General features: G+C 64.0%; 1 protein-coding gene across 1 annotated transcript; it reads left to right on the top strand.

Moving 5' to 3' along the window:
- Positions 1–961: 961 nt before the first annotated feature.
- BNIP3 (BCL2 interacting protein 3) lies at positions 962–10435 on the top strand. The gene is made up of 6 exons (XM_016157548.2): positions 962–1187; positions 7182–7332; positions 7658–7742; positions 8730–8836; positions 8913–9062; positions 9450–10435. The coding sequence occupies exons 1-6, from the start codon at positions 980–982 to the stop codon at positions 9493–9495; spliced, it is 747 nt and encodes a 248-aa protein (XP_016013034.2). The 5' UTR covers positions 962–979; the 3' UTR covers positions 9496–10435.
- Positions 10436–10749: the final 314 nt, after the last annotated feature.

Genomic DNA, 10749 nt, shown 5'->3' with positions numbered 1-10749 from the left:
GGGTGGCAGAGGCAGCTTCCTCAGAGACCGCTGTGGGGAGGGGTCCTTGACCCTGAGTTTGTGGGAGACCCACAGGCAGGGGAGTGGGAGACCTCAGAGTGGAAAGTGGGGCTCCGGATGTGCTCCCACGGAGGCCGAGGGCCCAGGAGTCTGGGGTGGGTAGCCTCGAGATTGGTCAGGGAGCGTCTTGGCTTTCCTGGGAGGGTCCTGAGCTGGAAGCAGGGACAGAAATTGGGGAAGCTGTCAGTTACCCATCAAGTCCTGGCCATTGGGGCATGATGGGTACAGGGTGGGGGTGCGGCTTCCAGTTGCTAGAGACACTGGTCTACTTCCTGCCAGGGCTGATTTAAGCAGGCTGAGCTCCAGGCCGGCCCTGCAAGCGAGGGGCTGGCCTCCTAGGCTGCTGGCCGCGGAGCGGGTCGCACTTCCGTCTTCACAGGTGGCCTAGCCCTGGTCTGTTTCCACATGCAGGCCACCGGCAGGCCCCAGGGCCCACGGCTGTCCCGTTTTCGCACTTCCTTTACTGCCTCCTGCGTTTGAGGGAGAACAGTAAACTCTCATTAGAGATGGCCCTGCAGGCCTCGGTGTCATTGCCGGCCCGCGCGGCCGCATGCCTGTAAGCACACGCACTTCGCTCACGTCCACCGTGGGACGCGCCCCAGCCGCCAGCTGTGCCTGACCGGAGACCTGGCCTGACCGGAGACCTGGCCTGGCCAGCCAAGCAGGGCCCTGAGCCAGCGAGCAGCGCACGTCCCAGCACCTCAGCCCCGCCCACCGCCCGCCCCTCGCCCCGCCCCCTCGCGTCCAGGACTCCGCCCCGCGCCTGCGCACGCGCGTCCCGCCCTCAGACTCCGCCCTGCGCACGCGCGCCTCCATCGCCTGGCGACGCCTCTGACTCACCCCGCGCACGCGCCGCACGCGCCGCACGCGCCCCCCGCGCCGCACGCCCCGCGCACGCACAGGCCCCTCCCTGCGGCCAATGGGCGACGCCGCCGCTTATTTGCCGGGCGTCTGCTGCTGCGCGTCAGTCAGTCGGGGCCCTGGGCCGACGCCGTCGCGCTCCCCGGCCCCGCACTCGTCCTCCGGCTCCCGCCCGGGCCCGGCCCCGGCCCGCCGGCCGCAGCGCCCTCCCCCCGGCGCCATGTCGCAGAGCGGGACCCCCGGAGTGCAGGAGGAGAGCCTGCAGGGTGAGCCGCGCGCGAGCCGGGGCGCGGGCGGGCAGGACGCGGGGCTGCTCGCTGCCCGTGGGGCGGGTCGGCGCTCGGGGACCGGGCGCCGCCGTCCCGGGTCCAGCCCTGCGCGCGGGCGGCCGGGCGGGCGCGCGGATCGGGCCTGCGCGCCCCGGGTCCCGCCGGCAGCCTGAGCGCTCCAGCGCAGCGCGGCCACGAATGCCGCCGAAGTCACTCCCGAGCCCGAGCAGCCTCTAAGGGCCGCGTTCTGGGTCACGATGGGCCGTTCGCGCCAGTATCGGGTCGAGCGAGGCCGAGCCGAGCGTTGAGTGGCGAGCGCGTCTGCCGCGAAGCGCTGGGCCGCCCCCGGGGAGGGCGCGGGGTCCCAGGGGTGCTGACGCGCCAGCCGGGTGACCGACGGACGGACCGCGCACAGGACCGGGCAGGCGCGAGACCGGGCCTCTTCAAGTCCCCGTCCCACTCCTCCCGGGGGATCACGACAAAACAAAGCTCAGAAGTGATTTGCGGGTTGAGAAGCAGAAGCGGGGCCTCCCTCTGCCTTGCGCCTGCCGCCCAGACCCCGGCTCCGCTAAGTGGGTGGCAGCCTTGAGATGCCCTGCGCCTCGTTCCTCCTGGTCCATCGAGTCACCGGAGGGCCCGGGGGCAGGGAGCGCGCCGGCGCCCACCTTCGCGTTCTCTGAAGCAAGAGTTCGCGGAGCAGACCGGGCGGGTCGGCCGGCCCTGGGGAGGGCTGCTCAAGCCTTTGAGAGTGAAGCTTCAAATCTTTGTTATTCTGGTACATTTCCTGAGTTGCTAATTCTTTTTGTTAGTTCTCAAAACAAGATTTTATTAGGCAAGACTTTGGTTAATGCATCGTGTAACATGTTTAAAAACTACATTTTAAAAATCTTGTAATCTCAAAGTTCTGAAATTGATTGTTTTCCTTTCCTTTCCTGTCTTTACTCACAAAAGATCCAAGGGGTGTTTCATAAACTCTTTGCCTTAATCATCCTTTTTGTAATGATCAACCGACTTAATTTCTAGTGTGTATATTTTACTTAGTGGTTCCGATTAGCCCCTGGAAGAGATCCGGGCACTCCCGAGGGGGCTCAGATCTCGTTTCTGACACACCAGACTGCTGAGTCATGGGCAATGCAGAATAGCCAGCTCATGAATTAAAAGATTTGTTTTTGCGTTTTGTTTATTCTATAAAAAGATGGTTACAGCGAGAGTGGAAACTCACGGTGAGGGTTCTCCTGGCCATTGCCGAGCCTACGTGCGGCAGGGCACTCACTGCTCACAGCCCGCAGCCGAGTCCCAGCTCCAGTCCCGTGTGGGAGGAGTCACTGGGGCCAGGGCCAGTGCCCTGGGAAATGCAAACGTGGCCTCTGTCTGCTGTGTTTTGATCTGGGTCCCTCTTGTTTACCTCTGAGCCAGAAGTGAGAAGGCTTTGGTAGTGGAACCCACAACAGCAGCCATTTTCCCTCTGCTTGGAGTCAGGGACCAAATGTTTTCCCTGAGGAGTCAGCAGCAAAATCGTTGTGTTTTTTTCCTGTTCACACTCTGTCCATTATCATTAGAACTGTTGAGTTGCAAGACGTTCTGTGTGCCTTTTTCTTCTTTATGACAGCTGAGGTGCACGAGGGGGCCGACCTTTGTGACAGTCCGATGTGACATCGAGCCCGTGAGGTGCCTGGTGGCCTGCTCAGGAAGCCCCTCTTATGAGCATGGCTGCTGGAAGCAACCCCCCCCCCGCCCCCTTGCTGTATCGCAGGTGGTCAGATGGTTCTGTTGTCATAGGCAACTCGAGTGGACAAAGAATAGTTTGCGTTTTTTTTGCAGGCCAGCTATGGTATGTGCGGTTTGGGAGTACAGAGAGGTTTCAGGCCTTGAAATCTGTCCCACCCCCCGCATTTCTCAGATGGTCATGGCAAGGCCGAGGTTACGTGGAAAGTAAGGCAAGCAAGTGACAGCAGTTGAGGAAAAATCGGGGGCTCTCTATTGAGTGCCAGCGGGGTGCTGGGAGCCTGAGTGGCAGGTAGAGTCCTGTCACCCAGCTTCTGGTAGGAACCGGGAACCAGAATTATCTAGCCAGGTGACTGTGTCTGAAATCACATCACTGGTGGTGGCCTCCGTCTCCTGCCTGCCCCAGCCGGCAGCGAACTCCCACCTCCCCAGGGAAGAAGCCCTGCCGGCCTTCCCGCTGGCCAAGGATCTTTCTGGAATGTCCTCTGTTCTCATGAGATCCCTCCTTTTGCCATCGGAATGCTTGTCCCTCCCCTAGCCAGTCATTTTCAGCCCTGGCTGCCATCAACGCTGCTGTAGCTCTTTCAAAATCCGCTCTCTGGGGGTCGGCCCCAGCGCTCCAAATAGGAGATGTCAGGTAGGCGGAGGGCCAGGCAGGGAGGGAGCCAGCGCTGGCACCGTGCCGTTCTTCCAGGTTACGTCGCGTAAACTCATCAAAATAAACAAGGTATAAACAAAGTTGATTTGGACATCCTCACCAATACAATTATTATAAGAAATTTGATAAAAGTCAAGGAGGAGGAGGTAAATTACCACTATGTGTAAAAGATAAGATTTCATACGTATGAAACCAAGGAAATAAAAAAAAAAACCAGCAATAACAATGCATTTAGATTTCTAGGAATAAAAAAAAAAAAGAATTGGGGACGGCAGTGGGCCAGGCCTCAGGGGAGCGGTGGGGACGCACCACAGGGGGTTCCCCTTGTCACCCTGGACCTGCCGCCCCCCTAGTCTGTGGGGCTGTGGTGGGGGCACCGGGTGGGGCGCGGCAGTGGCGTGGGGACGTCCCTCTGCCACGGCAGGGGCGGGGCCTGGGGCGGGGCACGAGTCTCGCCTGCGGGGCGCAGAGCTTGAACCCTACTTGCAACGTGCGGTGTCTCTTCGCGGTGTCCTGTTCGTGGAGGCAGCCGCCGGCAGGTGTGGGGGGAGGAGGCCCCGCGGCCTGCGGTCGGAGTGTGGACCTGCCGCGGTCAGGACGCTGCTGTCTGCTTTTTCCTGACGCCCAGTTATACCAGTTTGTCGGTAGCTTGTTTGCGATGCTGAGGACGTTTGCTAAGTGTGAAGCGCCCTAATCCCGAGTGACTCTAATCTTCGTCACTGCGGGCTGTGGGTGGACGACCGGCGCACGCCTTCGCTCTCCGGGAGGCGCCGCCCCATTCAGTCGTTGCAGGTTAATAATAAAACTTGCGTCCTTTGGTAAATCATTCCTTGGAATGCAGATTTTGGATCCAGTGCTTTTGCTGTGGACAGTCCAGAATGGGAGTGGCGGACCGCCGTGGTGTTGGAGAGCTGGCCCTGGGCGTGGCAGCGCCCGCACGTCAGTGGCTCGGGTAACCAGCCTCGGGCCGTGCCAGGCCCGTCAGCGAGTGGGCAGCGCGTCAGCCCGGGCGACACGGAGCCAGACCCGGAACCTGAGTACGCGACGGAACCTGGAAGAACGGCACGGTGCCAGCGCAGGGGCCGGAGCCGGCTCGCTGGCTGTCACCTTGAGTCCCGGGAAGGAAGGAAGGAAGGCTGGTGAAGGGCTGTCAGGCTTGTGTTTTAAAGTCCACGCATCAGGGTCAGGAGGTGTCAGCGCAGCTGGGGAATGGCAGCCCCGATGCAAACGTGGGCGGTGCGCGGCCTCGGGTGGTGGTGGAGGGGGAGGGGGCGTCCCTGCAGCCTGACATGCCGGCCCTGAGTGGCGTAGGCTTTTGTCCAGGGAGCCCCGGGCAGCAGGAGGGACCGCCTGCCCGCTGTGTGCTGCGATGCGAGGAAAGCCCGAAGCCAATGGAAACGAACTGGTGGCATGTTTGGTCAGCCACGTGGGAGGCTGGTGCACAGGCGGCAGGTCCACCTTCCTGCCGGGTCTGGGGTTGGGCACATTCTGCAGCCACCAGCATGGAGGGCGAGGCCAGGACTCGTCTGGAGAGAGGCCGCCTGGCGCCAGGGGCTGCTCTGTGGCCTGCGCTCCCGCTCGCGGAGTGATGGCGGCGGCCTCCCGTCCTCGGGCATCCCGAATGCAGTGCTGGCTCGAGGACCAGCTGCTCTGTCCCTGTCAGTGCCCTGTAGGCTCAAGCACAGGGTAGCACCTCTGGGCGATGGTTGTCGTAACGTGAGGGCGACCGCAGTCTAGCGCATGGTTTTCCCAGTACGCGGATTTTTCAGGCTTCCACCGGCCTTCGCCCTCCCCCGCCTGCACCTGTCCTCCAGGGTCTTCGCGCAGTACACACACCAGGGACGCACAGACTTGTGACACAAGACAGCCAGCCATCCGGCCCAGACGCGGGCTCTGCGCGCTGCTTGCTTTGTGCAGGGGGGAAGCGGGGGCAGGCTGGTCAGGGGCTGGAGATCCAGGCTCGTGGAATCCAGGTCCAAAGGAATGCGAAAACAATACAGCAGTTCGGAAATACAGACCGCTGTCGTGGCCTCAGGCAGGAGGAGATCGAAAACTTGAAAGACAAACCCAAGATTTGCCGCTCATCAGAAGACGGTGGGGGGCGGTAAGGGGGCCAGACGCACAGTGGTGGTGCCTTGCAGCACCTTCACGCGGGGCGTGGCCGTCCCCGCAGTCGGGACTCCTGCAGCATTTCGAAAGGGGCCTGCTCAGCAGAGAGGGCGAGGCTTCTGAGCCGCCGATTTAGAAAGATGCCATTAAAATGGCCGTAAACGTGAGAAAAACATTCCGCCTCATTAGTGACCAGAAATGCAGAGCAAACCCCCGAGACGCCAGCGCCCCGCACAGGGTGGCTGCGGGTGCAGGCCGACGACACCGGGTGCGGAGTGACACACGCGCTTCTGCCGGGGGCACCGCCTGCCGGCTCAGCCGCAGCGGACGGCGTCGCCGTCCTGGTGACGCTGGACGTGTGTGCTGCTCGCACCTGGTGACCCCGCTCCTCGGTCTGTGTCCCTGCGAAGCCTGCAGGGACGCGGTGGGGCGGTGCCAGCGGCCAGTGCGGGGCGGGCGGCCGGACCGGACGGCCGCGTGGTGGCGGCGTGCACCGTGCGGCTCTGGACGGTGGCAGCCTTGCCCCCCCCCCCCACGGTGCCCCCGCATGCGCCTGGCGGCCCCCGCGCACAGCCGTGGGGTTGCCGTCGGGGCCGGCCCCTCCCGGCCGCGGGGTCGCGGCCGCCGTTGGGACGCCCCTGGCAGCAGCTGCGTGCCGTCCCGGTAGAGCTCTTGCCCGTCCTTCCGTGGGACACGCCAAAGCCGTTTTCCCTCCGTCAACTGTCTCACCTTTCCAACTGCAAGACACACGCACAGGCAAGACCAGCGGCCCTCCCCGCCATCCCACACCCACCTCACAGGGTCCCCCGTCTCTGCAGGGCCCGTGGGCAGACACGCCGCCCGGGCCCAGCCGTCACCGCAGCCTGCCGCGTCGGCCTGGGGCGGGAGAGAGCTGATCCCGGTCGCCGCACACGCTGCGCCTCGGGAGGCAAAGCCTCGCTTGCAACCCCGGCTGCACGCGCAGGGTTTGCGGTCGGCGCGGCGTGGTCGTGGCTTCTGCGCTGTGTCTTGGTGAGCAGGTGACCTGGTGCTAGTAAGACAGGTCTTTGAATCTGTGAAATCTGGCGGGATAAGTAAGTGTGGCATGTGTAGCATGGCAGTTTTCAGTTCACGTCAGTATGGCCGCTGAGCTCACTTCCTCCGCAGTGCTGGGACGGCCTGAGTGGAGTCAGAAATCAGCTTTGTCGTGTTGACGCTCGTCTGGCTGCAGCCATCGTGAGGTTTCTGGGGCCTTGGGGTCGGAGTGTCGTGCTGCCGTGGGACTGGGTTGGTGAGAGTTGAAACCTTTAAAAAACTGTCAGTCTCTCAAGCTCCTTTGACACCCCGCTGGTTCCAACGTTCAGTGCAGAACAGCACGCGCCCAGGGGACCCTCCTGACCGTGGGCCTGGCCAGGGAGGGGCTGGGCCGTGCTCGGCGGGGGGCTCGGGGCGCCCTTCGGGCCGCACCCGGGAGGGGAGGGCACATGCCGCTGGCTCACGTGCTCCGCGCTGCCCCCCAGGCTCGTGGGTGGAGCTGCACTTCAGCAGCAACGGGCTCGCGAGCAGCGCCCCGGCCTCGGCTTCCATGTACAACGGGGACATGGAGAAGATACTGCTGGACGCCCAGCACGAGTCCGGCCGGAGCAGCTCCAAGAGCTCGCACTGCGACAGGTGGGTGCTCACGCCGAGCCGCACCGGGGGCGGGGGGCAGGGTGCCGCAGCCCTGGCTCCCCCACCGGCTTGGTCAGGCGGGTCATCCTGGCCCGTCCTCGGCCTGGCCAGCCAGCCAGGGCAGCGCGGCCGGGTCTGAGAACCGGGGTCAGGTGCTCCCGGGGCTGTGTGATACCGCAGGCCCCCCACCTCCGGCGTCCCACGCGCCCCCAGGACTGGCACCGGCGGGGGAGCATGGCCGCCCCTCCCCGTGGGCCCCGCTTCTCTGACGGAGAGGCTGGCGGTGCGTCCGGCCTTCCCGCCCTCACTCACGCCGTTCCCGCAGCCCGCCTCGCTCACAGACCCCACAGGATACGAACAGAGTGTCCGAGGCCGACAGCCACAGCACCGGAGAAAAGAACAGCTCCCAGGTAGGCGGGCGGGGCGCCTGCAGTTGGGGTCCACGGTGGTGTGGTGGGGAGCAGTCTGGCTTGGGGCCGTCTCTGGTCTTTTAGGCTGTGGGTGGGGGCACCCTGAACACCCAGCCCACAGGGAGCCAGCGGAGCGGGGCTGGGGGTGGGGCAGGGTGGCCCTGCGCCCGGCCTGGCTGCAGGTGGGCAGCGGGGTCTGGGGTCTGCTGTGCGGAGTCGGCACGACCTGCAGGCTGCCCAGGCCCCCCGGGCCCCCCACCCTCATGGGTGTGGAGCTGACGCCGCTCACTGGCCCTGGACGTGCCTCTAGAAAGTCCCCGCACTGCGCTGGGCGGTGCGGGCCACCAGGCTGTGATTTCCGCCTGGGGTCCGCGTGTGGGGCTCCAGTCAGGACCCGCCTCGTGTGCCCTGGCCGTGCTCCCCAGGGCGCTTTCTAGTGACCCCGGCAGTCCTGGTCCCCTCCCCCAGCCAGCATAGGAGTCCTTGTGCCCCAGGCTATGTCGGGATGCCGAGGCTCCAGAAGCCGCAGGGAGCCCTGCTGGCCGACCCTGCGGACCCTCGGAGGCCACGCCCGGCCACCGTGCCGCAGCCACACGGTTGGTTTGAAAAAGTGCTGCGCTCCGGAGCATTTGCTGAACGTTAACTTTTTTGGATTCTATAAAATTTTATGCTCGGGTACAGAAGTAAACACAGGAGCCGAGCAGAGCGCTCTGACCCGCCTCTCAGCCCTGCGCGCGCTCTCTGGGGCGCGCCCGGCCGCGCGGCCTCAGGCCCACCCTGTCCTCGTCTCGGAGCCCGTGGCGGCTTCGTCACGTTCGTCCTCGTGGGCATCGCTTCTCTGGCAGTGTTCGCGGCTCTCGGAGCCCCCGCCTCCCGGGTGGGACTGTCCCGAGGGGCGGTCTGTGCCCGGGGCGGGGGTGGGGGGGCAGGGGGCACGACCCGCCGCGGGGCCGCAGGTTCAGCGCCCTCGCCGCTGCCTCGTCACAGTCGGAGGAGGACTACCTGGAGAGGAGGAAGGAGGTGGAGAGCATCCTGAAGAAAAACTCCGACTGGATCTGGGACTGGTCGAGTCGGCCGGAGAACGTGCCCCCCAAGTGAGTGCCCGGTCAGCCCCGCACCCCGCGGGCCGCGGGCCGCCGCCGCCCTCGCTGCCACAGCCCTCTCCCGCAGGGAGTTCCTGCTGCGGCGCCCGCGGCGCACGGCCGCGCTCAGCATGCGCAACACCAGCGTCATGAAGCGGGGCGGCGTCTTCTCCGCCGAGTTCCTCAAGGTCTTCCTCCCGTCCCTGCTGCTGTCGCACCTGCTGGCCATCGGCCTGGGGTGAGTGCCCGCCCTGGCCGCCGCAGCGTTCTGGCCCCGGAGCGGACACGCGGGCCCTGGGTCCCAGCTCGCGTGAGGGCGTGTGCACTGACGAGCCCGGGAGGGCCCCGTGCGCTCAGAAACAGACGTTCGCTGCAGCCGGGGCCCGGCCCGCTCCGGGGGCTGCGGCTGCCCCTCAGCGTGCCGTGCTGGGGGCCGCTCTGGACCTCTGCTGGGAGGTGCTGCGCCTCCTGCAGTGACCGAAGAGCCAGGCGCTCAGACGCGCGGCTTCTCACGCTGACGCTGGGAGAGCACAGCTGGCCCCTCCCTGCCCCGCGCGGTCACGAGCCGGCGGCCCCCGGGCTGTGGGGTCACGAGCCCGCACTCAGCCAGCCCCTCCCCCGGCAGGATCTACATCGGACGGCGCCTGACCACCTCCACCAGCACCTTTTGATGACGAGCTGGAGTCGGCTTCTTCCCGGAGCGGGGTGGACACCGGAGCTCGCGGCTCAGCTGCAGAGCTGGCGCGGTCCCCGGCGGCCACACCGCCTGTGTGTGTGTGTTCTGTAGACGCTGCATCCCGGTGAGACAAAAGGACGGACGCGCGGCCAGGCTAACCTGTCGTCGCGCCTGTGGGGTCAGCTAGTGAGCATGCCACGCTGGCTTCTACTGTAATCGGGTAGTGCGTTTTCTTTAAGATATCCTGATAGCTGAGTATAAATAATTTTACCGTGCTCGTCATGATATGTGTAGTATTTTAACAAAATCGTGTGACCTTAATTCAGTTAAAACACTAAATATTTCGGGAGAGTGAGTGACATTGATGTTCAGATGAACTCCGTAGAGGTCCACCCAGACCCACACTGTGGCCTTCCAGTGGAACTGCGGGAAGCGGGCGTGGCTGTCCCCGAAGACCGCCACTGCCCGCCGCCGCCCTTGGTCACGCAGTACACGGAGCCGCGGGCACGGGGCGGCCCTGTGCGGCACAGCTAGCCTGCTTCCTGTCGTTGGGTGGGCTGAGCGACCACCCGGGTGACGAGGCTGCCGCCCGCCCGGCCCCGTCCTCGTCCCGCTCCAGGCGGCTGAACTGGGGGTCGTCTGTTTGATTTTCGCGTGCTCTTCAAACCGGCTGCATCCTAAGCAAATCTGTGTCTACTTTAAAAAGACTGGAAATAGGAAAAAATAAATCTTTGCCAAATCTTTCAGAGGTGACTGTATTTACACATGGTTTAAAATGACATGTCATAAAGGCTTTCTCGTTAAACCGGATCAGTCCCCCTTGTCGAGTTCTTTATTTTCTCTACAGCATGTTTCGAAGGCTGCCTGTTTGATACACTTTATATGCTGTTCACTAAATTCAGTTGTATTAAAATAAATGTAACAGTTTTTTAAAATCCTCGTTTCCTTTGAAACACTTACCTTGGGAGCGGTCCATGGCCCTCTCATTGGGAGGGGCTGGTTGAGTGGCACCTGCGTCCTGTAGCGCAGGCTCCGAGGGACAGGGGGGCTGTGAGGTGGCGCCGACTTGCTCTGGCCAGGCGGTGCAGGGCTGTTCGTCTTTCGTGGGAAATGGAGGGTTTGTCCCTCCGCCTCTGCCCAGCGTCGCGCCCACAGGGCTGTGCTCAGCATGTCCCAGCAAGGGCAGCCACCCACTGCCACATGAACCTTCGCTTGGGCAGTCACACTCGTTCCTGACACCGATGGCATC

The sequence above is a fragment of the Rousettus aegyptiacus genome, unplaced genomic scaffold, assembly GCF_014176215.1.
Source record: "Rousettus aegyptiacus isolate mRouAeg1 unplaced genomic scaffold, mRouAeg1.p scaffold_m13_p_6, whole genome shotgun sequence".
In the NCBI taxonomy this organism is placed as follows: Eukaryota; Metazoa; Chordata; class Mammalia; order Chiroptera; family Pteropodidae; genus Rousettus; species Rousettus aegyptiacus.
This window is presented reverse-complemented; position numbering and strand designations above follow the sequence as displayed.

Bases quoted from the DNA above. Each gene is read 5' to 3' on its own strand.
- BNIP3 (XM_016157548.2), top strand. From the start codon at position 980: ATGGGCGACGCCGCCGCTTATTTGCCGGGCGTCTGCTGCTGCGCGTCA. The intron at 1,188-7,181 runs GTGAGCCGCGCG...GCTGCCCCCCAG, and splicing joins GCAGGAGGAGAGCCTGCAGG to GCTCGTGGGTGGAGCTGCAC. The intron at 7,333-7,657 runs GTGGGTGCTCAC...CCGTTCCCGCAG, and splicing joins AAGAGCTCGCACTGCGACAG to CCCGCCTCGCTCACAGACCC.